This window comes from Mobula hypostoma, chromosome 11 (assembly GCF_963921235.1).
Source record: "Mobula hypostoma chromosome 11, sMobHyp1.1, whole genome shotgun sequence".
Lineage (NCBI taxonomy): Eukaryota > Metazoa > Chordata > Chondrichthyes > Myliobatiformes > Myliobatidae > Mobula > Mobula hypostoma.
This window is the reverse complement of record NC_086107.1, coordinates 115,908,490-115,935,214: the sequence shown is the minus strand read 5'-3', so window position 1 is coordinate 115,935,214 and position 26,725 is coordinate 115,908,490. Positions and strand designations below refer to the sequence as shown.

The 26,725-nt window shown below is 58.5% G+C and overlaps 1 protein-coding gene across 2 annotated transcripts; it reads left to right on the top strand.

Moving 5' to 3' along the window:
• Window positions 1–3,903: 3,903 nt before the first annotated feature.
• Window positions 3,904–26,365, top strand: prodh2 (proline dehydrogenase 2). 2 transcript variants are annotated; one of them, XM_063063030.1, is made up of 10 exons: window positions 3,904–4,170; window positions 12,229–12,419; window positions 15,268–15,388; window positions 15,955–16,038; window positions 16,976–17,056; window positions 17,667–17,813; window positions 19,653–19,819; window positions 23,009–23,116; window positions 23,455–23,543; window positions 25,729–26,365. In XM_063063030.1, the coding sequence occupies exons 1-10, from the start codon at window positions 3,931–3,933 to the stop codon at window positions 25,908–25,910; spliced, it is 1,410 nt and encodes a 469-aa protein (XP_062919100.1). In that variant the 5' UTR covers window positions 3,904–3,930; the 3' UTR covers window positions 25,911–26,365. The 2 variants fall into 2 exon arrangements, with proteins under 2 accessions (XP_062919100.1, XP_062919101.1); XM_063063031.1 differs by lacking the exon at window positions 17,667–17,813.
• Window positions 26,366–26,725: the final 360 nt, after the last annotated feature.

Here is a 26,725-nt window from a genome sequence, read left to right as displayed (position 1 = left end):
CTGTGTCTGATCCCGGGAGTGTGTGATGGGACAGTGTGGAGGGAGATTCACTCTGTGTCTGACCCCGGGAGTGTGTGATGGGACAGTGTGGAGGGAGATTCACTCTGTGTCTGACCCTGGGAGTGTGTGATGGGACGGTGTGGAGGGAGATTCACTCTGTGTCTGACCCTGGGAGTGTGTGATGGGACGGTGTGGAGGGAGATTCACTCTGTGTCTGACCCCGGGAGTGTGTGATGGGATGGTGTGGAGGGAGCTTCACTCTGTGTCTGACCCTGGGAGTGTGTGATGGGACGGTGTGGAGGGAGCTTCACTCTGTGTCTGACCCCGGGAGTGTGTGATGGGACAGTATGGAGGGAGCTTCACTCTGTGTCTGACCCCGGGAGTGTGTGATGGGACGGTGTGGAGGGAGATTCACTCTGTGTCTGACCCCGGGAGTGTGTGATGGGACGGTGTGGAGGGAGCTTCACTCTGTGTCTGACCCCGGGAGTGTGTGATGGGACGGTGTGGAGGGAGATTCACTCTGTGTCTGACCCCGGGAGTGTGTGATGGGACGGTGTGGAGGGAGATTCACTCTGTGTCTGACCCCGGGAGTGTGTGATGGGACGGTGTGGAGGGAGATTCACTCTGTGTCTGACCCCGGGAGTGTGTGATGGGACGGTGTGGAGGGAATTTCACTCTGTGTCTGACCCCGGGAGTGTGTGATGGGACGGTGTGGAGGGAGCTTCACTCTGTGTCTGACCCCGGGAGTGTGTGATGGGACGGTGTGGAGGGAGATTCACTCTGTGTCTGACCCCGGGAGTGTGTGATGGGACGGTGTGGAGGGAGATTCACTCTGTGTCTGACCCCGGGAGTGTGTGATGGGACGGTGTGGAGGGAATTTCACTCTGTGTCTGACCCCGGGAGTGTGTGATGGGACGGTGTGGAGGGAGCTTCACTCTGTGTCTGACCCCGGGAGTGTGTGATGGGACGGTGTGGAGGGAGATTCACTCTGTGTCTGACCCCGGGAGTGTGTGATGGGACGGTGTGGAGGGAGTTTCACTCTGTGTCTGACCCTGGGAGTGTGTGATGGGACGGTGTGGAGGGAGTTTCACTCTGTGACTGACCCCGGGAGTGTGTGATGGGACGGTGCGGAGGGAGATTCACTCTGTGTCTGACCACGGGAGTGTGTGATGGGACGGTGTGGAGGGAGATTCACTCTGTGTCTGACCCCGGGAGTATGTGATGGGACGCTGTGGAGGGAGTTTCACTCTGTGTCTGACCCCGGGAGTGTGTGATGGGACGGTGTGGAGGGAATTTCACTCTGTGTCTGACCCAAGGAGTGTGTGATGGGACGGTGTGGAGGGAGATTCACTCTGTGTCTGACCCCGGGAGTGTGTGATGGGACAGTGTGGAGGGAGATTCACTCTGTGTCTGACCCCGGGAGTGTGTGATGGGACAGTGTGGAGGGAGATTCACTCTGTGTCTGACCCCGGGAGTGTGTGATGGGACGGTGTGGAGGGAGATTCACTCTGTGTCTGACCCCGGGAGTGTGTGATGGGACGGTGTGGAGGGAGTTCCACTCTGTGTCTGATCCCGGGAGTGTGTGATGGGACAGTGTGGAGGGAGATTCACTCTGTGTCTGACCCCGGGAGTGTGTGATGGGACAGTGTGGAGGGAGATTCACTCTGTGTCTGACCCTGGGAGTGTGTGATGGGACGGTGTGGAGGGAGATTCACTCTGTGTCTGACCCTGGGAGTGTGTGATGGGACGGTGTGGAGGGAGATTCACTCTGTGTCTGACCCCGGGAGTGTGTGATGGGATGGTGTGGAGGGAGCTTCACTCTGTGTCTGACCCTGGGAGTGTGTGATGGGACGGTGTGGAGGGAGCTTCACTCTGTGTCTGACCCCGGGAGTGTGTGATGGGACAGTATGGAGGGAGCTTCACTCTGTGTCTGACCCCGGGAGTGTGTGATGGGACGGTGTGGAGGGAGATTCACTCTGTGTCTGACCCCGGGAGTGTGTGATGGGACGGTGTGGAGGGAGCTTCACTCTGTGTCTGACCCCGGGAGTGTGTGATGGGACGGTGTGGAGGGAGCTTCACTCTGTGTCTGACCCCGGGAGTGTGTGATGGGACGGTGTGGAGGGAATTTCACTCTGTGTCTGACCCCGGGAGTGTGTGATGGGATGGTGTGGAGGGAGCTTCACTCTGTGTCTGACCCTGGGAGTGTGTGATGGGACGGTGTGGAGGGAGCTTCACTCTGTGTCTGACCCCGGGAGTGTGTGATGGGACAGTATGGAGGGAGCTTCACTCTGTGTCTGACCCCGGGAGTGTGTGATGGGACGGTGTGGAGGGAGATTCACTCTGTGTCTGACCCCGGGAGTGTGTGATGGGACGGTGTGGAGGGAGCTTCACTCTGTGTCTGACCCCGGGAGTGTGTGATGGGACGGTGTGGAGGGAGCTTCACTCTGTGTCTGACCCCGGGAGTGTGTGATGGGACGGTGTGGAGGGAATTTCACTCTGTGTCTGACCCCGGGAGTGTGTGATGGGACGGTGTGGAGGGAGCTTCACTCTGTCTGACCCCGGGAGTGTGTGATGGGACGGTGTGGAGGGAGATTCACTCTGTGTCTGACCCCGGGAGTGTGTGATGGGACGGTGTGGAGGGAGTTTCACTCTGTGTCTGACCCTGGGAGTGTGTGATGGGACGGTGTGGAGGGAGTTTCACTCTGTGACTGACCCCGGGAGTGTGTGATGGGACGGTGCGGAGGGAGATTCACTCTGTGTCTGACCACGGGAGTGTGTGATGGGACTGTGTGGAGGGAGATTCACTCTGTGTCTGACCCCGGGAGTATGTGATGGGACGCTGTGGAGGGAGCTTCACTCTGTGTCTGACCCCGGGAGTGTGTGATGGGACGGTGTGGAGGGAATTTCACTCTGTGTCTGACCCAAGGAGTGTGTGATGGGACGGTGTGGAGGGAGATTCACTCTGTGTCTGACCCCGGGAGTGTGTGATGGGACAGTGTGGAGGGAGATTCACTCTGTGTCTGACCCCGGGAGTGTGTGATGGGACAGTGTGGAGGGAGATTCACTCTGTGTCTGACCCCGGGAGTGTGTGATGGGACGGTGTGGAGGGAGATTCACTCTGTGTCTGACCCCGGGAGTGTGTGATGGGACGGTGTGGAGGGAGTTCCACTCTGTGTCTGATCCCGGGAGTGTGTGATGGGACAGTGTGGAGGGAGATTCACTCTGTGTCTGACCCCGGGAGTGTGTGATGGGACAGTGTGGAGGGAGATTCACTCTGTGTCTGACCCTGGGAGTGTGTGATGGGACGGTGTGGAGGGAGATTCACTCTGTGTCTGACCCTGGGAGTGTGTGATGGGACGGTGTGGAGGGAGATTCACCCTGTGTCTGACCCCGGGAGTGTGTGATGGGATGGTGTGGAGGGAGCTTCACTCTGTGTCTGACCCTGGGAGTGTGTGATGGGACGGTGTGGAGGGAGCTTCACTCTGTGTCTGACCCCGGGAGTGTGTGATGGGACAGTATGGAGGGAGCTTCACTCTGTGTCTGACCCCGGGAGTGTGTGATGGGACGGTGTGGAGGGAGCTTCACTCTGTGTCTGACCCCGGGAGTGTGTGATGGGACGGTGTGGAGGGAGCTTCACTCTGTGTCTGACCCCGGGAGTGTGTGATGGGATGGTGTGGAGAGAGTTTCACTCTGTGTCTGACCCCGGGAGTGTGTGATGGGACGGTGTGGAGGGAATTTCACTCTGTGTCTGACCCCGGGAGTGTGTGATGGGACGGTGTGGAGGGAGATTCACTCTGTGTCTGACCCCTGGAGGGTGTGATGGGACGGTGTGGAGGGAGATTCACTTGGGACCTGTCCCCTGCTCTCGGACACGGTGTGAGTTGGACAATGATTAACCTGGCCCCTGTCCTCAGGAGTACTGTTGTGATCATGTTGGTGAACCCAGCTCGGTCTGGCTGTCACCAGCTCCCATTCCCCACTGTGCGGACCCTGTGCAGGAAGGCAGACCCTCCCCTGCGCACTGCAGCCCCTGCGTCTGCTCAGAGGGCAGAGGGACCCCCGGATTTTGACACTGCGGCCTACAGGGCCAAGTCGAACTGGGAGCTGCTACGCGCTCTGCTGGTGTTCAGGCTTTGCTCCTTCCCCTGGCTGGTGAACAATGCGGGCAAGGTCAGACCGCAGCCTGGACGGGGTGGCAGGGTGCAGAGGGACAGGCAATCGAGTGAGGTGGATGAAAAGGGAGGGAGGATGGAGGTGGGGTGAGGAGTCTGATGTGGTCTGTGCTGCTGCAAGTTCTGAGGGGGGGCAAAGAAGGAGAGCGTGCAGAGGGAGTGGGCGTGCTGAGATCTGCGGGAGCGGGAGAGAGTGAAGAAATGCGGGGCATGAAAGGGTGAGAGCAGCGGAGGGAGAGGAGGAGAGGTCATCAGTGGGTGTAAGAAGATGAAATGGACTGGTGGGACAAGATGAGAGGGTCGGTGATGTGGGTGAGGGAGTAGTGAGAGGGGAGGGTGATGTGGGTGAGGGGGTTGTGAGGGTCAGTGATGTGAGTGAGGGGGTAGTGAGAGGGTCGGTGATGTGGGTGAGGGGGTAGTGAAAGGGGAGGGTGACGTGGGTGAGGGGGTAGTCAGAGGGTCGGTGATGTGGGTGAGGGGTAGTGAGAGGGGAGGGTGATGTGGGTGAGGGGGTAGTGAGAGGGGAGGGTGACGTGGGTGAGGAGGTAGTGAGAGGGGAGGTGATGTGGGTGAGGGGAGGGAGAGGGTCGGTGATGTGGGTGATGGGGTAGTGAGAGGGGAGGGTGATGTGAGTGAGGGGAGGGAGAGGGTCGGTGATGTGGGTGATGGGGTAGTGAGAGGGGAGGGTGATGTGAGTGAGGGGTACTGAGAGGGGAGGTGATGTGGGTGAGGGGGTAGTGAGAGGGGAGGTGATGTGGGTGAGGGGGTAGTGAGAGGGGAGGGTGATGTGGGTGAGGGGAGGGAGAGGGGAGGGTGATGTGGGTGAGGGGCAGTGAGAGGGGAGGGTGATGTGGGTGAGGGGGTAGTGAGAGGGGAGGGTGATGTGGGTGAGGGGGTAGTCAGAGGGGAGGGTGATGTGGGTGAGGGGGTAGTGAGAGGGGAGGGTGATGTGGGTGAGGGGGTAGTCAGAGGGGAGGGTGATGTGGGTGAGGGGGTAGTGAGAGGGGAGGGTGATGTGGGTGAGGGAGTAGTGAGAGGGTCGGTGATGTGGGTGAGGGGGTTGTGAGAGGGGAGGGTGAGGGGGTTGTGAGGGTCGGAGATGTGGGTGAGGGGGTAGTGAGAGGGGAGGGTGACGTGGGTGAGGGGGTTGTGAGGGTCGGAGATGTGGGTGGGGGGGTAGTGAGAGGGGAGGGTGAGGGGGTGGTGAGGGGGTAGTGAGAGGGGAGGGTGATGTGAGTGAGGGGGTAGTGAGAGGGGAGGGTGACATGGGTGAGGGGGTAGTGAGAGGGGAGGGTGATGTGGGTGAGGGAGTAGTGACGGGGAGGGTGATGTGGGTGAGGGGGTAGTGAGAGGGGAGGGTGATGTGGGTGAGGGGGTAGTGAAGGGTCGGTGATGTGGGTGAGGGGGTAGTGAGAGGGTCGGTAATGTGGGTGAGGGGGTAGTGAGAGGGGAGGGTGATGTGGGTGAGGGGGTAGTGAGTGGGTCAGTGACGTCGGTGAGAGGGGAGGGTGATGTGGGTGATGGGGCAGTGAGGGGGGAGGGTGACGTGGGTGAGGGGTAGGGAGAGGGTCGGTGATGTGGGTGAGGGGGTAGTGAGAGGGGAGGATGATGTGGGTGAGGGGGTAGTGAGAGGGGAGGGTGATGTGGGTGAGGGGGTAGTGAGAGGGAAGGGTGATGTGGGTGAGTGGGTAGTGAGAGGGGAGGGTGACGTGGGTGAGGGGGTAGTGAGAGGGGAGGGTGATGTGGGTGAGGGGGTAGTGAGAGGGGAGGGTGACGTGGGTGAGGGGGCAGTGAGAGGGGAGGGTGACGTGGGTGAGGGGGCAGTGAGAGGGGAGGGTGATGTGGGTGAGGGGGTAGTGAGAGGGGAGGGTGATGTGGGTGAGGGGGTAGTGAGAGGGGAGGGTGATGTGGGTGAGGGGGCAGTGAGAGGGGAGGGTGACGTGGGTGAGGGGGTAGTGATGTGGGTGACGGGGCAGTGAGAGGGGAGGGTGATGTGGGTGAGGGGGTAGTGAGAGGGAAGGGTGATGTGGGTGAGGGGGTAGTGAGAGGGGAGGGTGATGTGGGTGAGGGGAGGGAGAGGGTCGGTGATGTGGGTGATGGGGTAGTGAGAGGGGAGGGTGATGTGAGTGAGGGGTACTGAGAGGGGAGGTGATGTGGGTGAGGGGGTAGTGAGAGGGGAGGTGATGTGGGTGAGGGGGTAGTGAGAGGGGAGGGTGATGTGGGTGAGGGGAGGGAGAGGGGAGGGTGATGTGGGTGAGGGGCAGTGAGAGGGGAGGGTGATGTGGGTGAGGGGGTAGTGAGAGGGGAGGGTGATGTGGGTGAGGGGGTAGTGAGAGGGGAGGGTGATGTGAGTGAGGGGGTAGTGAGAGGGGAGGGTGATGTGGGTGAGGGGGTAGTGAGAGGGGAGGGTGATGTGGGTGAGGGGGTACTGAGAGGGGAGGGTGATGTGGGTGAGGGGTAGTGAGAGGGGAGGGTGATGTGGGGGAGGGAGAGGGTCGATGATGTGGGTGAGGGGGTTGTGAGAGGGGAGGGTAACGGGGTTGTGAGGGTCGGTGATGTGGGTGAGGGGGTAGTGAGAGGGGAGGGTGATGTGGGTGAGGGGGTAGTGAGAGGGGAGGGTGATGTGGGTGAGGGGGTAGTCAGAGGGGAGGGTGATGTGGGTGAGGGGGTAGTGAGAGGGGAGGGTGATGTGGGTGAGGGAGTAGTGAGAGGGTCGGTGATGTGGGTGAGGGGGTTGTGAGAGGGGAGGGTGAGGGGGTTGTGAGGGTCGGAGATGTGGGTGAGGGGGTAGTGAGAGGGGAGGGTGACGTGGGTGAGGGGGTTGTGAGGGTCGGAGATGTGGGTGGGGGGGTAGTGAGAGGGGAGGGTGAGGGGGTGGTGAGGGGGTAGTGAGAGGGGAGGGTGATGTGAGTGAGGGGGTAGTGAGAGGGGAGGGTGACATGGGTGAGGGGGTAGTGAGAGGGGAGGGTGATGTGGGTGAGGGAGTAGTGACGGGGAGGGTGATGTGGGTGAGGGGGTAGTGAGAGGGGAGGGTGATGTGGGTGAGGGGGTAGTGAAGGGTCGGTGATGGGGGTGAGGGGGTAGTGAGAGGGTCGGTAATGTGGGTGAGGGGGTAGTGAGTGGGTCAGTGACGTCGGTGAGAGGGGAGGGTGATGTGGGTGATGGGGCAGTGAGGGGGGAGGGTGACGTGGGTGAGGGGTAGGGAGAGGGTCGGTGATGTGGGTGAGGGGGTAGTGAGAGGGGAGGATGATGTGGGTGAGGGGGTAGTGAGAGGGGAGGGTGATGTGGGTGAGGGGGTAGTGAGAGGGAAGGGTGATGTGGGTGAGTGGGTAGTGAGAGGGGAGGGTGACGTGGGTGAGGGGGTAGTGAGAGGGGAGGGTGATGTGGGTGAGGGGGTAGTGAGAGGGGAGGGTGATGTGGGTGAGGGGGCAGTGAGAGGGGAGGGTGATGTGGGTGAGGGGGCAGTGAGAGGGGAGGGTGACGTGGGTGAGGGGGTAGTGAGAGGGGAGGGTGATGTGGGTGAGGGGGTAGTGAGAGGGGAGGGTGATGTGGGTGAGGGGGTAGTGAGAGGGGAGGGTGATGTGGGTGAGGGGGCAGTGAGAGGGGAGGGTGACGTGGGTGAGGGGGTAGTGATGTGGGTGACGGGGCAGTGAGAGGGGAGGGTGATGTGGGTGAGGGGGTAGTGAGAGGGAAGGGTGATGTGGGTGAGGGGGTAGTGAGAGGGGAGGGTGATGTGAGTGAGGGGAGGGAGAGGGTCGGTGATGTGGGTGATGGGGTAGTGAGAGGGGAGGGTGATGTGGGTGAGGGGGTAGTGAGAGGGGAGGGTGACGTGGCTGAGGGGGTAGTGAGAGGGGAGGGTGATGTGGGTGGGGGTAGTGAGAGGGGAGGGTGATGTGGGTGAGGGGGTAGTGAGAGGGGAAGGTGATGTGGGTGAGGGGTTAGTGAGAGGGTCGGTGATGTGGGTGAGGGGGTAGTGAGAGGGTCGGTGATGTGGGTGACGGGGTAGTGAGAGGGGAGGGTGATGTGGGTGACGGGGCAGTGAGAGGGGAAGGTGATGTGGGTGAGGGGGTAGTGAGAGGGGAGGGTGATATGGGTGAGGGGGTAGTGAGAGGGTCGGTGATGTGGGTGAGGGGGTAGTGAGAGGGGAGGGTGATGTGGGTGAGGGGTAGTGAGAGGGGAGGGTGATGTGGGTGAGGGGGTAGTGAGAGGGGAGGGTGATGTGGGTGAGGGGGTAGTGAGAGGGTCGGTGATGTGGGTGAGGGGGTAGTGAGAGGGGAGGGTGATGTGAGTGAGAGGGGAGGGTGACGTGGGTGAGGGGGTAGTGAGAGGGGAGGGTGACGTGGGTGAGGGGGTAGTGAGAGGGGAGGGTGATGTGGGTGAGGGGCAGTGAGAGGGGAGGGTGATGTGGGTGAGGGGTAGTGAGAGGGGAGGGTGATGTGGGTGAGGGGGTAGTGAGAGGGGAGGGTGATGTGGGTGAGGGGCAGTGAGAGGGGAGGGTGATGTGGGTGAGGGGTAGTGAGAGGGGAGGGTGATGTGGGTGAGGGGTAGTGAGAGGGGAGGGTGATGTGGGTGAGGGGGTAGTGAGAGGGGAGGGTGATGTGGGTGAGGGGAGGGAGAGGGTCGGTGATGTGGGTGAGGGGGTAGTGAGAGGGGAGGGTGATGTGGGTGAGGGGGTAGTGAGGGGGGAGGGTGACGTGGGTGAGGGCGCAGTGAGAGGGGAGGGTGATGTGTGTGAGGGGGTAGTGAGAGGGGAGGGTGATGTGGGTGAGGGGGTAGTGAGAGGGGAGGATGATGTGTGTGAGGGGGTAGTGAGAGGGGAGGATGATGTGGGTGAGGGGGTAGTGAGAGGAGAGGGTGATGTGGGTGAGGGGGTAGTGAGAGGATCGGTGATGTGGGTGAGGGGGTAGTGAGAGGGGAGGGTGACGTGGGTGAGGGGGTAGTGAGAGGGGAGGGTGACGTGGGTGGGGGGTAGTGAGAGGGGAGGGTGTGGGTGAGGGGGTAGTAAGGGTCGGAGATGTGGGTGAGGGGGTAGTGAGAGGGGAGGATGATGTGGGTGAGGGGGTAGTGAGAGGAGAGGGTGATGTGGGTGAGGGGGTAGTGAGAGGGGAGGATGATGTGGGTGAGGGGGTAATGAGAGGGGAGGTGATGTGGGTCAGTGGGGATGTGGACGGAGGGGGAGTGGTCAGTGGGGATGTGGACGGAGGGTGGAGTGGTCAGTGGGGATGTGGACGGAGGGGGAGTGGTCATTGGGGATCCGGACGGAGGGTGGAGTGGTCAGTGGGGATCCGGACGGAGGGTGGAGTGGTCAGTGGGGATGTGGACGGAGGGTGGAGTGGTCAGTGGGGATGTGGACGGAGGGTGGAGTGGTCATTGGGGATGTGGACAGAGTGGGAGTGGTCAGTGGGGATGTGGACGGAGGGGGAGTGGTCAGTGGGGATGTGGACGGAGGGTGGAGTGGTCAGTGGGGATCCGGACGGAGTGGGAGTGGTCAGTGGGGATGTGGACGGAGGGTGGAGTGGTCATTGGGGATGTGGACAGAGTGGGAGTGGTCAGTGGGGATTCGGACGGAGGGTGGAGTGGTCGTGGGGATCCGGACGGAGTGGGAGTGGTCAGTGGGGATCCGGACGGAGTGGAAGTGGTCAGTGGGGATCCGGACGGAGGGTGGAGTGGTCAGTGGGGATCCGGACGGAGTGGGAGTGGTCAGTGGGGATGTGGACGGAGGGTGGAGTGGTCAGTGGGGATGTGGACGGAGGGGGAGTGGTCAGTGGGGATGTGGACGGAGGGTGGAGTGGTCAGTGGGGATCTGGACGGAGGGTGGAGTGGTCAGTGGGGATCCGGACGGAGGGGGAGTGGTCAGTGGGGATCCGGACGGAGGGGGAGTTGTCAGTGGGGATCCGGACGGAGTGGGAGTGGTCAGTGGGGATCCGGACGGGGGGTGGAGTGGTCAGTGGGGATTCGGACGGAGGGTGGAGTGGTCAGTGGGGATTCGGACGGAGGGTGGAGTGGTCAGTGGGGATGTGGACGGAGGGGGAGTGGTCAGTGGGGATGTGGACGGAGGGGGGAGTGGTCAGTGGGGATTCGGACGGAGGGTGGAGTGGTCAGTGGGGATGTGGACAGAGGGGGAGTGGTCAGTGGGGATGTGGACGGAGGGTGGAGTGGTCAGTGGGGATCCGGACAGAGGGTGGAATGGTCAGTGGGGATCCGGACGGAGGGGGAGTGGTCAGTGGGGATCCGGACGGAGGGGGAGTTGTCAGTGGGGATCCGGACGGAGTGGGAGTGGTCAGTGGGGATCCGGACGGGGGGTGGAGTGGTCAGTGGGGATTCGGACGGAGGGTGGAGTGGTCAGTGGGGATTCGGACGGAGGGTGGAGTGGTCAGTGGGGATGTGGACGGAGGGGGAGTGGTCAGTGGGGATGTGGACGGAGGGTGGAGTGGTCAGTGGGGATTCGGACGGAGGGTGGAGTGGTCAGTGGGGATGTGGACGGAGGGGGAGTGGTCAGTGGGGATGTGGACAGAGGGGGAGTGGTCAGTGGGGATGTGGACGGAGGGTGGAGTGGTCAGTGGGGATTCGGACGGAGGGTGGAGTGGTCAGTGGGGATGTGGACGGAGGGGGAGTGGTCAGTGGGGATGTGGACGGAGGGTGGAGTGGTCAGTGGGGATGTGGACGGAGGGTGGAGTGGTCAGTGGGGATCCGGACGGAGTGGGAGTGGTCAGTGGGGATGTGGACGGAGGGTGGAGTGGTCATTGGGGATGTGGACAGAGTGGGAGTGGTCAGTGGGGATTCGGACGGAGGGTGGAGTGGTCAGTGGGGATCCGGACGGAGTGGGAGTGGTCAGTGGGGATCCGGACGGAGTGGAAGTGGTCAGTGGGGATCCGGACGGAGGGTGGAGTGGTCAGTGGGGATCCGGACGGAGTGGGAGTGGTCAGTGGGGATGTGGACGGAGGGTGGAGTGGTCAGTGGGGATGTGGACGGAGGGGGAGTGGTCAGTGGGGATGTGGACGGAGGGTGGAGTGGTCAGTGGGGATCTGGACGGAGGGTGGAGTGGTCAGTGGGGATCCGGACAGAGGGTGGAATGGTCAGTGGGGATCCGGACGGAGGGGGAGTGGTCAGTGGGGATCCGGACGGAGGGGGAGTTGTCAGTGGGGATCCGGACGGAGTGGGAGTGGTCAGTGGGGATCCGGACGGGGGGTGGAGTGGTCAGTGGGGATTCGGACGGAGGGTGGAGTGGTCAGTGGGGATTCGGATGGAGGGTGGAGTGGTCAGTGGGGATGTGGACGGAGGGGGAGTGGTCAGTGGGGATGTGGACAGAGGGGGAGTGGTCAGTGGGGATTCGGACGGAGGGTGGAGTGGTCAGTGGGGATGTGGACGGAGGGGGAGTGGTCAGTGGGGATGTGGACAGAGGGGGAGTGGTCAGTGGGGATGTGGACGGAGGGTGGAGTGGTCAGTGGGGATTCGGACGGAGGGTGGAGTGGTCAGTGGGGATGTGGACAGAGGGGGAGTGGTCAGTGGGGATGTGGACGGAGGGTGGAGTGGTCAGTGGGGATCCGGACGGAGGGGGAGTTGTCAGTGGGGATCCGGACGGAGTGGGAGTGGTCAGTGGGGATCCGGACGGGGGGTGGAGTGGTCAGTGGGGATTCGGACGGAGGGTGGAGTGGTCAGTGGGGATTCGGACGGAGGGTGGAGTGGTCAGTGGGGATGTGGACGGAGGGGGAGTGGTCAGTGGGGATGTGGACGGAGGGTGGAGTGGTCAGTGGGGATTCGGACGGAGGGTGGAGTGGTCAGTGGGGATGTGGACGGAGGGGGAGTGGTCAGTGGGGATGTGGACAGAGGGGGAGTGGTCAGTGGGGATGTGGACGGAGGGTGGAGTGGTCAGTGGGGATTCGGACGGAGGGTGGAGTGGTCAGTGGGGATGTGGACGGAGGGGGAGTGGTCAGTGGGGATGTGGACGGAGGGTGGAGTGGTCAGTGGGGATCCGGACGGAGGGTGGAGTGGTCAGTGGGTGGAGACTGTGATCCACCCGGTTCAGACACATTACTGAGGATCGGTCCCTCTCTAGATGATGCAGTGGAGCTCCAGGCTGCTGGGACGGAGGTTGTTCGAGTGGCTGATGAAGGTGACCGTCTACGGCCAGTTCGTGGCTGGGGAGACGGTTCCCGAAATCCAGGGCTGCACTGAGGCCCTGCGGAGAGTGGGGGTGCACACAATGCTGGCCGTCCCCTTGGAGGACGATGTGGGTGAGGTCAGGAGGTAGGTTTCATCCGAGGGTGGGGTGGAGTGGGGGAGGTCCCTCATTGCACTCTCCCATCCGTGCAGAGAGAACCTGGGGAATTGAGAACAGGACGTTGATGTTGGACGAGATGTCAGTGTGGCCAAATTTGGAGTTTTCTGTTGAGGGATTTAACTCGGGGTTAGGCACGTAGGCTTTTTCCCTGAGTTTGGGTGAGACAAGAACAAGAGGTTATAATTTTTTGGTGCAAGGTAAAACACGTGAGGCCTGAAGGGGAACTTCTTCACTCAGAGGGTGGGGACAAGCTGCCAGTGTACGTGGAGAACGTGGGTCTGGCTGCAGCAGTTCAGGGAAGTCTGGACGGGGACAGAGATGGGAGGGGTATGGTGTTCCACTCGGGGGCTATTGAAGAGTCTGATAACAGTGGGGTAGAAACTGTCCTTGTGCCTGACGATGGGATGTGCTTTCAGGCCTAGCTTCTGCCCGGTGGGAGGATGGAGAAGAGAAGGTCCAGGGTGGGTGGCATCTTTGATTCCTGCTGCTTCGCTGAGGCAGACAGTGCCCATGGAGGGGACGTCCATTTCTGCCATGTGTTGAGCTGTGTTCGGAATTCCGCGCTTCCTTGTGGTCGGACAGTGGGTGCTGTACCAAGCTGCGGTCTCTCCCAACAGGCGCTTTCCGTGGAGCATCTGTGAAAGTTGCTGAGGGTCGACGAAGCCGTGGGTGAAGTTTCGGTGGACGGGCGGGTTATGCCTTTATTTAAGAAGGCAGAAAAGCTAAGAAAAAACTAAGACCTATGAATCATTTAGCCTGACATCTGTAGCAGATAAATGACTGAAGAGGCTTTTGAGGGATAAAATCTGCAGGTTGTATTGTCAGCCCTCACTGTACCCCCCCCCACCCCCGTATACTGATGACTGTGTGGCCAGATTCTGCTCAAACTCATCTCCATGTTTGCAGATGATATCACCGTAACAGGCTGAATCTCAAATAACAATGAGTCAGAGAGCTGAGTGATTGGATCCAGGAGCAGTCGTACACCATTTGGCCCAGCATGTCTGTCCACTACTCCATCGTGGCTGACACCATTTCCCTCTCAGCCCCAGTCTCCTGCCTTCTCCCCAATCCCTTCATGCCCTGACTAACCAAGAATCTATCAGCATCTGCCTTAAATGTACATTAAGACTTTCCCTCAACAGCTGCCTGGGGCAATGAATTCCACAGATTCAGCACTCTCTGATGAAAGAAATTCCTCCTCATCTCCGTTCTAAAAGGACGCCCCTCTATTCTGAGGCTGTGTCATGAAACTAACTCTTCCCCTCAACGTCAGCAGAGCAAATGAGCTGGTCACTGACTTCAGAAAGTGGGGTGGGGATGGATACACACATTCCTGTCTACATCAACTTTGCTGAGGCCGAGAGAGTTCAGAGCTGCACGTTCCCGGGTGGGAATCACTGACAGCCCGTCCTGCTCCATCCACGCTGGCGTCACAACCACAAACGCTCACTGGAGCCTCGACCTCCTCACAATTCCACACGTCCCCATCGACCCTCACCAATCTTGTGCCGAATGTGACTGTATGTGGTTTGGACCTTGGTCCCGTTGGGACGTTCTTTCATTTGGCTGTATACGTCTGTATTGGTGAATGACAATTAACCTCGAATTTCTTTTATCTGTCTCTTGTTTTCATCTATCACTTCTCCCCTCCTTCAATCCCCCTCTCTCTAAACCCTCCCTCCATCTCTACCCTATTTCCTCATCCTGTCCCTCCCCTCCCCTCCCCTCCCCTCCCCTCCCCTCCCCTCCCCTCCCCTCCCCTCCCCTCCCCTCCCCTCCATCCCTTCCTCTCCCCTCCCCTCCCCTCCATCCCTTCCTCTCCCCTCCCCTCCCCTCCATCCCTTCCTCTCCCCTCCCCTCCATCCCTTCCTCTCCCCTCCCCTCCCCTCCATCCCTTCCTCTCCCCTCCCCTCCCCTCCCCTCCATCCCTTCCTCTCCCCTCCCCTCCCCTCCATCCCTTCCTCTCCCCTCCCCTCCCCTCCATCCCTTCCTCTCCCCTCCCCTCCCCTCCATCCCTTCCTCTCCCCTCCCCTCCATCCCTTCCTCTCCCCTCCCCTCCATCCCTTCCTCTCCCCTCCCCTCCATCCCTTCCTCTCCTCTCCCCTCCCCTCCCCTCCCCTCCCCTCCATCCCTTCCTCTCCTCTCCCCTCCCCTCCCCTCCCCTCCATCCCTTCCCCTCCATCCCTTCCTCTCCTCTCCCCTCCCCTCCCCTCCATCCCTTCCCCTCCCCTCCATCCCTTCCCCTCCCCTCCATCCCTTCCCCTCCATCCCTTCCCCTCCATCCCTTCCTCTCCTCTCCCCTCCTCTCCTCTCCCCTCCCCTCCCCTCCATCCCTTCCCTTCCTCTCCCCTCCATCCCTTCCCTTCCTCTCCCCTCCATCCCTTCCCTTCCTCTCCCCTCCATCCCTTCCCTTCCTCTCCCCTCCATCCCTTCCTCTCCTCTCCCCTCCATCCCTTCCCTTCCTCTCCCCTCCATCCCTTCCCTTCCTCTCCCCTCCATCCCTTCCCTTCCTCTCCCCTCCATCCCTTCCTCTCCTCTCCCCTCCATCCCTTCCCTTCCTCTCCCCTCCATCCCTTCCCTTCCTCTCCCTTCCATCCCTTCCCTTCCTCTCCCTCCTCCTCCTCAACCCTCCAACACTCCCCCTCCTCCCCTTTCCCTTCCCTTATTGCTTTCCCTCTCCCCTCCCCATTCCTTCCTTGCACCCTCTCCCCACCTCTCCTCTCATTCTCCCTTCCTGCCATTACCCCCCTCCTTGTCATTCCACTCTCTACCCCTCCATCCCTCGCTCTCCCCTCCCGCCACCCGGCACAGTGAGTGCTGGTTCGAGGGTAATCTGCGGACAGCGCTGTCGTGTGTGGACACTGCCCAGGTCTGCGGTCCGCACGCCATGATGCAGCTGAAGGTCACAGCGCTGATGGGGACCTGGCTCTGCGTGAGTGCGGAGGAGGGAGGAGGGAGGGCGTTGAGGGACAGACCTTCCCCATGTAATGTCCCCTGTATAGACACTGCCTCTCTCTCCCTCCGCTCCATCCTCCCTCCCTCCGCTCCATCCTCCCTCCCTCTTCCCTTCCCCTCCCTCTTCCCTTCCCCTCCCTCTCACTCCCCTCCCCTCCCTCTCACTCCCCTCCCTCTCACTCCCCTCCCTCCTCCCTCCTCCCTCCCTCTTCCCTTCCCCCTCCCTCCTCCCTCCCTCTTCCCTTCCCCTCCCTCTCACTCCCCTCCCCTCCCTCTCACTCCCCTCCCTCCTCCCTCCCTCCTCCCTCCCTTCCCTTCCCTTCCTACCCCTCTGACCATCACATCCTGCTCCCTCTCCCTCTCACTCCCCTTCTTCCCCTTTGTCCATCATATCCCCCTCCTGCCCCCTCTCCCACCCCTATTGGTCCTGCCTCCCCCGACACTTCCTCGTCACTGCTGATCCTTACTCCACACCCCTCCCCCTCCCCCTCCCCCTCCCCCTGATCACTGCTGACCCTCTCTCTGTCTCCCTCTGCCCTACAGACGACTGTGAGCCGGTCCCTCAGCGAGCAGTCTGTGGCTGAGGACCTCAACATCAGCCGGTTGGCAGCAGTGATGGATGGCCAGGTGGGGAGGGGAGGGCAGGGAGGGGAGGGGAGGGCAGGGAGGGGAGGGAGGGATGGAGAGTGGAGGGAGGGGAGGGAGGGGATTTTGAGCGGGAATAACTCAGCTCTATAGCAGGGTAACCAAACAGACTCCCAGGTGCCCCCTCAGCTACGTGGAGCTGCAACACAATGTCCGAGCTCGGACTCGCTGCCCGGATGAAGCCCACGTGCCAGACAGCTTCTTCACCCCCTGTGATGCCACTTTCAGGGAACCCTGTATCTGAATCCCTTGGTCCCTCTGCTCTACAACATGCCACCCCAGGGCTCCTGTCTCACCCTGGAGACCACCTCACCGACCTGCCCCCCCCAGGGTTTCAGGTCACACAGAGGGTGCTGGATTCACCACTCCAAGGAGGAGGAGGAATTGTCCTACATTTCACTGTGAAAGTCCTGCCCTGACATGTCATTCTGAAATGTAACACCTCACACTTATCAGAACTAAACTGCATTTGCCATTCCTCGGCCCACTTCTCTAGCTGATCGAGATCCCCCTGTAAACCCTGATAAATCTGTGACACCACTGAGATCAGGGTCCACAGCAGCCCCACCACCCCTGCCCCCTGCCCCTGCCTCCGATGTCCTGAATCCAGGAGTGAGGGGGCCCTTCCTCCAACTACCCTGGGGAGACCATTACTCAGACAGTGTGGTGAGAGTGGAGGGGTGGGGGGGAAGATCCAGGGTCATGGAGTCTGAGTTTCTCTCTCCAGTCCCGGGAGCACAGTACCCAAGTTGGCTGTCGGGATTTCAAAATCATCTGGGATTGGGATGGTGGGGAATATCAGCCTGAATCTGTCTGGAGGGGATTAAAGGAGACTGGTGAGACCAGTGGTGTCACATCGGATTGAACGATCTCATCTCGTCTCCCCGTGGTCTTGACAAACTTTCACTGTCCCATGCAGGATCTTCACTTCAGACACCTGAGCCTCGAGGATTCAGTGCACCTACAACAATCACTCCGTCGCCTCAGGACCATCGCAGAGGTAGGGAGGGAGGATGTGAGATCTCCCTCTCCCCTCACCTCCCCCTCCCTCGTCTTACCCTCCCTCGCCTTACCCCCCCTCGCCTTACCCCCCTCGCCTTACCCCCCTCGCCTTACCCCCCTCGCCTTACCCCCCTCGCCTTAACCCCCCTCGCCTTACCCCCCTCGCCTTACCCCCCTCGCCTTAACCCCCCTCGCCTTAACCCCCTTGCCTTACCCCCCTTGCCTTACCCCCCTTGCCTTACCCCCCCTTGCCTTACCCCCCTTGCCTTACCCCCCTTGCCTTACCCCCCTCGCCTTACCCCCCTCGCCTTACCCCCCTCGCCTTACCCCCCTAGCCTTCCCCCCCCGTCTTCCCCCCCTCGTCTTCCCCGTCCCTCGCCTTCCACCCTCCCACCCTCCCTCGCCTTCCACCCTCCCACCCTCCCTCGCCTTCCCCAAATCCCCTCTCCCCTCACTTTTCCCTTCTCCCTTCGCCTAACCCCTCACCCTTCTCACTCCTGTCAATTTCAGCCTCACATTCTGTCTCATTGAATCCCCCTCCATCATCCCCTCCCCCTCCCCTCCCTCGTTCCTTCTCCGGAGTCACTGACTCTGCTCTCTAATGACAGTACTCCTGGGAGAGGGGAGTGCCCCTCCTCATTGACGCTGAACTCACCTCACTTAACCCCGCCATCTCATTGGTTACCAAGGCTCTCATGCTTCGCTTCAACCAATCACAGCCCTTGATTTGGAACACTTACCAGTGTTATCTAAAGGTGAGGAAGAGTGTGTGATGGGACGGTGTGGAGGGAGATTCACTCTGTGTCTGACCCCGGGAGTGTGTGATGGGACGGTGTGGAGGGAGGTTCACTCTGTGTCTGACCCTGGGAGTGTGTGATGGGACGGTATGGAGGGAGATTCACTCTGTGTCTGACCCCGGGAGTGTGTGATGGGACGGTGTGGAGGGAGATTCACCCTGTGTCTGACCCCGGGAGTGTGTGATGGGACGGTGTGGAGGGAGATTCACTCTGTGTCTGACCCCGGGAGTGTGTGATGGGACGGTGTGGAGGGAGATTCACTCTGTGTCTGACCCCGGGAGTGTGTGATGGGACGGTGTGGAGGGAGATTCACCCTGTGTCTGACCCCGGGAGTGTGTGATGGGACGGTGTGGAGGGAGATTCACCCTGTGTCTGACCCCGGGAGTGTGTGATGGGACGGTGTGGAAGGAGATTCACTCTGTGTCTGACCCCGGGAGTGTGTGATGGGACGGTGTGGAGGGAGATTCACTCTGTGTCTGACCCCGGGAGTGTGTGATGGGACGGTGTGGAGGGAGATTCACTCTGTGTCTCACCCCGGGAGTGTGTGATGGGACGGTGTGGAGGGAGCTTCACTCTGTGTCTGACCCCAGGAGTGTGTGATGGGACGGTGTGGAGGGAGGTTCACTCTGTGTCTGACCCCGGGAGTGTGCGATGGGACGGTGTGGAGGGAGATTCACTCTGTGTCTGACCCCGGGAGTGTGCGATGGGACGGTGTGGAGGGAGATTCACTCTGTATCTGACCCCGGGAGTGTGTGATGGGACGGTGTGGAGGGAGATTCACTCTGTATCTGACCCCGGGACTGTGTGATGGGACGGTGTGGAGGGAGTTTCACTCTCTGTCTGACCCCGGGAGTGTGTGATGCGACGGTGTGGAGGGAGTTTCACTCTGTGTCTGACCCCGGGAGTGTGTGATGGGACGGTGTTGAGGGAGTTTCACTCTGTGTCTGACCCCGGGAGTGTGTGATGGGACTGTGTGGAGGGAGATTCACTCTGTGTCTGACCGCGGGAGTGTGTGATGGGACGGTGTGGAGGGAGCTTCACTCTGTGTCTGACCCCGGGAGTATGTGATGGGACGGTGTGGAGGGAGATTCACTCTGTGTCTGACCCCGGGAGTGTGTGATGGGACGGTGTGGAGGGAGTTTCACTCTGTGTCTGACCCCGGGAGTGTGTGATGGGACGGTGTTGAGGGAGTTTCACTCTGTGTCTGACCCCGGGAGTGTGTGATGGGACGGTGTGGAGGGAGATTCACTCTGTGTCTGACCGCGGGAGTGTGTGATGGGACGGTGTGGAGAGAGTTTAACTCTGTGTCTGACCCCGGGAGTGTGTGATGAGACGGTGTGGAGGGAGATTCACTCTGTGTCTGACCCCGGGAGGGTGTGATGGGACGGTGTGGAGGGAGTTTCACTCTGTGTCTGACCCCGAGAGTGTGTGATGGGACAGTGTGGAGGGAGTTTCAGTTTGTTTCTGAACCTGGAAGTGTGTGATGGGACGGTGTGGCGGGAGCTTCACTGTGTGTCTGACCCCGGGAGTGTGTGATGGGACGGTGTGGAGGGAGATTCACTCTGTGTCTGACCCCGGGAGTGTGTGATGGGACGGTGTGGAGGGAGATTCACTCTGTGTCTGACCCCGGGAGTGTGTGATGGGACGGTGTGGAGGGAGATTCACTCTGTGTCTGACCCCGGGAGTGTGTGATGGGACGGTGTGGAGGGAGATTCACCCTGTGTCTGACCCCGGGAGTGTGTGATGGGACGGTGTGGAGGGAGTTTCACTCTCTGTCTAATCTGTGCTTTGCTCCAGGACACAGAGAGACGGCTCTTGACTGATGTTTCGCAGGCCCTGAGCCTGGGGCTCTGGTTTGGGGTAAAGTTGGTCAGGGGAGCATACATGGATAGGGAACGGGAGTTGGCAGTGAAATTCGGATATCCTGACCCTGTGCAGAAGAACTGGGATGACACAGACCGAAGGTAGGATTCTTGAGGGGCCACAGGAAGGGCAGAATTGAGGGGAAGGGGGCGATTCTGGTCACCCCATTACAGTATGGGTGTGGGGGCTTTTGGGGAGGTACAGAAGAGTTTCAGCAGGGTGCTGCCTGGATTACAAGGCATGAGCTATAAGCAGAGGCTGGACAAACTTGGTTGGTTTTCTCTGGAGCAGCGGATGCTGAGGGGAGATCTGATTGAGGTTTATAAGATCACGAGAGGCACAGATAGAGAACTGGTATCTTTATCCCCAGACTGGAAAGGTTGAAAGCAGAGGGCATACATAAGATGTGTGTCTGTGGGGGATAAGTTCAAAGGAGATGCCTGGGATAAGTTTTATGAGTGGTGGGTGCCAGGGGTGGTGATGGAGGCAGATACGATAGCGATGGTATAGAGTCACAGAACACTTCAGCCCACTTATTTTGTGTCGTCTGTTATTGTGCCTCATCTCACCGACCTGCACCTGGTCATCCCCATCCCCATCCCCATCCCACCCTGGTACTTACTCAGACCTCTTAAATGTTGAAATGAAACCCACATCCTCCATTTCCCCGGGCAGCTCGTTCCACACTCTCACCACCCTCTGAGTGAAGAAGTTCCCCCTCATTCCCCTTAGACGTTTCACCCTTCACCCTTAACCCACGACCTCTAATTCGAATCAGACGCAACCTCAACGCCTGCTTGCAAACATTAAAAATTAAATGAGTCGTGCTCAAAGACGACAAGAATTGAGATAAAATAGTGGGGTAATGGTCGTGGGTTCATTGTCCATTCAGAAATTTGCCTCAGTAAATGTGTATTGGTTAAATACAGTCACACACACAATATATATCGTCCAAAGCCCTGGCTCGATGAATGTCGCGGCAGTCTGCAATCGAATGCAAGATGGCTTGTCTTCTGCCGAGCGAACACTGGGGCAGCACCGGCTCCAGCTTGGATGCCACGCCACACCGTCCCCCGTGGTGTGCACAGACGCCAAAGCTGTAACAGGCGACCCTGCGGTTTGAGGCTTAGCCATTGGCCCCCCGCCATTCTTCCCTGTCGACTGCCGATAATTCAGTGAATTGGACTTGCAGCATTTCACATTAACAATGTCCAACAGGCTCTTGCGATCACAAGAAAAGCAACTGAGGCAATCACTGGTAGTTTGACTGCACTCTACCTGCGCATTGATTCCTCCAACACTCCTGTAATGAAGACAGCAGCGAGTACCTGCTGACGGGGTAGACCCTCAGTACTGGGACTTTATTCAGGGAAGGTATGACAGAGGCTCGAAGTTCAAAACAAATTTATTGTCATAGTACATATATATCACCGCATAGGATGCTGAGATTAATTTATTTTGTGGGCAGACTCATTAAATCCGGCGTAGAATACTAACCATGATAACCAGTGAAAGACTGCACCAACTCGGACGTTCGACCAGTGTGAAAAAGACAACAAATTGTGCAAATACATAAATAAATAATCTATAAATAATGGTAACATGAGATGAAGAGTCCTGGAAAGTGAGTCCATTGGAACATTTCAGTGATGAGGCGAGTGAAGTTTTCCCCTCTGGTTCAGGAACCTGATGGTCGAGGAGTAACGACTGTTCCCGACCCTGGTGGTGTGAGCCCTGAGGCTCCTGTTCCTTCTTCCTGACAGCAGCAGTGAGGAGAGAGCCTGGCCTGGGTGGTGATGGACGCTGCTTTCCTGCAGCAGCGTTTCATGTGGACGTACTCAATGGTGGGGTAGGCTTTACCCGTGAGACCATAAGATACAGGAACAGAATAAAGCCACTTGGCCCGTCCAGTCTGCTCCACCATTTCATCGTGGCCGAGTCCACTACTTTTTGTAGGGTTTTCTGTTTGAGGGCATTGGTGTTCCCATGCCAGGCTGTGATACACTCTCCACCACACATCTGAAGAAGTTTGTCAAAGTTTCAGATATCATGCCAAATCTTTGCAGAGTCCTGAGGAAGTACAGGTTCTGCTGTGCTTTCTTTGTCTTTGTGATGGCATTTGCAGGGCCCAGGACAGATCCTCCAAAATGATAACACGGAAGAATTTAAAGTTGTTGACACTCTCCAACTCTGATCCTCTGACAGACCTCTGTTATACAAAATGATGAGGGGTATAGACTGGGTCAATACGTAAATGCCTTTTCCCCTCAGGTTGGGCGAGACTAGAACTAGAGGTTCAGGGTGAAAGGTGAAATGTTTAAGGAGAATTTGGGAGGGTTTTTCTTCATTCAGAGGTTTCTGTGAATGTCGAACAAGCTGCCAACGGAAATGGTGGATGTGGGTTCAGTTGTAACATTTAAGGGAAGTTTGGACAGGTACATGAATGAGAGAGATATGGAGGCTATAGTCCGGGTGTGGATAGAAACCACCAGGCTAGTACAGACTCAATGGGCCAAAGGGCCTGTTTCTGTGCTAGTAGTACTCTATGACTCGTGAGGAAACAGAGGTCTTGCTGAGTTTTCTTGCCCCGTGATGACCTGGTCGTGGGACCAGGACAGACTGTTGGTGACATGAAACTTGCAACCTCTCAACCTCAGCGCTGTCTCCCAGTGTTCAGTCGGCAGAAGACAAGCCACCTTGCTTTCGATTGTAGACTGCCTCGACATCCATGGACTCAGGGTCTTGGGCTATACTGTGACTGCATTTTACTGACATCTTTATATGTGCTTTGTGCTGTGTGTGACCGTTGGTATTGCGTTTTGCACCTTGGTCCCAGAGTAACGCTGTTTCGCTTGGCTATATTCATGGGCATTTGTGACAAAGAAACTTCGACTTGAACTATTCACCCTTTCCCTATAACTCAGGGTCTCAAGTCCCGGTACCATAGTTTATTTTGCTGACATTGTGGGGAATGTTTGTTGTCATGGCAACATGTCACTAAGCCCTCTGTCTCCTTCTGGTTCTCTGACTGATTGTTATTTGAGGTTTGGCCCACTATGGTGGTGTCATCGCAAACTTGTAGTTGGGGTTAGAGCAGAGTCTGCCCACATTGTCCTGAGGACACGGAGCGGAGTGGGGGCTGAGACCACAGTCCGATGGAGCACCTGTATTTTGAATGGTTTTGGGGGAGTAACGAGGAGGATAGGGGAGGGGGTGAGTTGTGGGAAGCTGTGAGGGTCAGTGTGAGCAGGTTGTGACCCCCCCCCTTCCTCTTTGTCCTCTCCCCTCAGTTACCGGAGGCTCCTGGACCAGCTGGTGACCCTGGTGAAGCGGAACCCAAAGGTGGGGCTGGTGGCAGCCACACACAATGAGGGATCAGTCCAATACCTTCTCAATAGGTACAGACCCTCCTACCCTCCCCTCCACTGAGGGATATCCCTCAATTCTCCCCTCTCCTCCTTGCACTCACCACCCTCCATCTTCCCCTTCCCTCGTCGGATGATCCTTCTCCATCCCTCCACTTCCTGAGGTATGTACCTCTCTCATCCCCTCCTCTTCCACCCTCTGAAGGACGTCCCTCCTCCATCCACCCCCCCGCTCTCCCACCCATCCCTGTATTTCTCCCTCCCACCCACTCTGCCCGTAATCTCTAACTTGCTCTTGCCCTCTCCCACCCCGTCTCCTCCCCCTCAGTCTCTCCTGCCCCCCCCATTCATTCTGTCTTCTCCCCTCACAGGATGGAGGCGCTGGGTCTTGGCAGGGACTGTGGGATGATCCACTCTGCCCAGTTACTGGGAATGTGTGACCACGTCTCCCTCACCCTGGGTATGTATAAACTCCTCGGCAAACTCCCTCTCTCCACTCCCCCGTCTCTCCCTCCTATCATCTCTTCTGTCAATTCCTCTCCTCCTCCTCTGCCTCCCTCTTCCCTCTCTCACTCCCCTCATTCCTCTCTCTTTACCCCCAATCTCTACCCCTCTCCTTCTCTTCTCTTTCTCACCCTCCCCCCCCACCTCCCCCACCCCACCGCACCAAAACACCAATGTGGCTGGGGGCAGGGGAGCACTGGTGCCTCGCGCTCTTCTGGTCTGAGTGTGAAAGGAGCGCCTAGCTGAACGTCTGACTAGAACGCTCCACTGTGATGTACCGAGATGAGTTACCTGTGTGGAAAATATGATCCATTTCCCTTCGATTTTTTATTAATGTCACTTTTACTGGGATTCCTTCCTTCAAATGTTCAGAGTGGTTACTCCCTCCTCACCTCTAGAATTTGCTTTCTGGTTCACGTCTGAATTGAATCGATTATCAGTCGCAGAACCAAGTGAATTTAAGAAGATAAGAGTGGTGAGACTCGGTAACAGACCGCTGGAAAACAACACTGGAGATATAGTAATGGGGACAAAGAAAAGACAAATGAACTGAATATGTATTTTTGCATCAGTCTTCACTGTGGAGAGACACTAGGTCCTCTTAAAGACCACCGGAGCTCCCAATTCATAGAGCCATAGGAAATGGTCAAGGTTGTTAATGTCTGTTTCCCCCTGGAGAACAACACGGATCCCAAAGAAATGAAGTCAAGGACCATATGCAGATCACAAGGAAGGAGATGTTTGAAGTTCATTAATGTGGCCAAATCCCTGGGGCTTGACCAAGTGCACAGCCAGACTTTTGTATAGATATTTGCTTTGCCATTAGCCAGTGTTGAAATTCACAGGAGTTGCAGGGTGGCTCATGCTGTCCAATCATTGGAGAAGGGAGGCAAGGCCAGGCCAGTGAACCACAGGGGATTTATTAGAGCGAGTTCTGAGCAGCGAGATCTAGCTGCAGTTGGATATTCAAGACCCGATCATGAATCGTCAGTACGGTCTTGTCCATAGGAGGTCATGTCAGATGAATCTTTTAAAGAGTTTCTGAAGAGGGTTGATGAAGGATAATATCTGTATGGATTTCTAGTAAGGAGTTTGACAATATCCTGCAAGGTAGGCTGATATGGAAGGTTCATTTGCGAGGGATTCGGGGAGAGCTACTGAGACGGATTCTGATAGGAAGCAGAGGGTGATGGCTGAAGGTCGACTCTCCATCCAGAGGCCTGTGCCTACCGGGATGCCCGAGGGATCAGTATTGATTATGTAAATGATTTGGATGTGTGGAACGATTAGCCAGTCTGCAGATGATACTAAATGAGAGGGTTGCCGACGCTGAAGCAGGTTACAATGAATTCCAAAAAGATCTGGATCAGTTGGGGAGATGGGCCGCGGAATGGCAACTGGATTTCAACTTGGGGAAGTGAGAGGTGATGCACTTTGGGCAGGGTACAGTTCACTGAAAGCTGCCACACAAGCAGACCGAGGGGTGAAGGAGGTGCTTAGCACACTGGTCGGCATCAATCAGGGCACCGAGTTTAAGAGCTGGGACAGGTCACAGGTGAGATGCACTCAGAGTATTACGTACAGTTTTAGTTATAGGGAAGACATTGTCCCGCTGTGGAGTGCGCAGAGGAGATTAGCGAGGATTCTACCTGGGCAGGAGGGCTGCAGTTACAGAGGAGAGCTTGTCCACACTCGATCTTTATTTCTGGGGGCGGGGAGGATTGAGGGGTGGAGCGTAGGAGATTGAGGGGTGATCTCATAGGTTTATAAAATCACAAGAGGTGTGGAGAAGATGGGCGGTCACAGGTTTTCCCCAGGGGTGGGGAGTGCAAGACTAGAGGGTACAAATACAAGATGAGGGGAGGTCTGAGGGGTAACAGAGGGTAGGAAGAACCTGGAATGAGCTGCCAGTGGTAGGAAGGCTATAATTGTGAAATTTAAGCGGCATTTGGATAGGAACATGGAGGAGAGAGGGCTTTGGATGGTTTTAGAATGAACACAAGCAACAGGGACAAGCAGGCATGAGGCAGGGGTCAGTATGGACCGGATAGAATGAAGGGCCGGTTTCTGGGTTGTATTTCTCTATGATTCCATCATCACTGTTTCTCCCCCATCTCCCCTCCCTGCTTCACCACCCACAGGGCGAGCTGGCTACTCGGTCTACAAATCCGTCCCATATGGAGATGTGTCCTCTGTCATTCCCTACCTGATCCGAAGAGCTCAGGAGAACCAGTCGGCGCTGAGGGGTCTCCGCCGCGAGAGAGAGCTGCTCAGGGACGAGCTCAGCCGGCGCCTCCTGCTCGGGAGGGGGGTGCAGGGCTGACAGAGTGAGGAGGGAAAGATGTCCCCTCCCTCACCAACCCCAGACCTCTGACCCATTCCCCTCCCTCACCAACCCCAGACCTCTGACCCATTCCCCTCCCTCACCAACCACTGACCTCTGACCCATTCCCCTCCATCACCAACCCCAGACCTCTGACCCATTCCCCTCCCTCACCAACCCCAGACCTCTGACCCATTCCCCTCCCTCACCAACCACTGACCTCTGACCCATTCCCTCCCTCACCAACCCCAGACCTCTGACCCATTCCCCTCCCTCACCAACCACTGACCTCTGACCCATTCCCCTCCCTCCCAGACTGACCACTGACCCCTGATGCCAGTCACCCCCAGACCGACCTCTAACCTCTGACCCCAGTTACCCCCAGACTGACCTCTAACCTTGGACAGTCCCAGACCAACCCCAGACCGCTGAAGATTGAATAAAGATGGACTTCAACCCTGCGTCTGGTGTTGAGTGTTACTGTGAGGGATGAGATGGGGAGGGGTGAGGGGTGAGGGGAAATGGAAGGGATGAGGAGAGGGAGGGGGTGAGAGGTCGGCAGAGGGGGAGAGGAGAGAGCAGGGATGAGGCTGGCTGAGGGGGAGGGAAGAGGATTGGGGGGAATGGACTCAACTCACCTTCCCCTTCCCCCCACCCAGTGCGTGTGAACCCCCGTGACCCCCTCCCCTTTCATCCAGTCTGTGGGACCCGCCCCTCTTCCTTTCCCCTCCTCCCCCTCCCCCTTCCCCCCGGGTCTGTGTGACTCCCCACCCCTCCTCTCCGCTCCCCCCGGTCTGTATGACTACCCCTCCCCT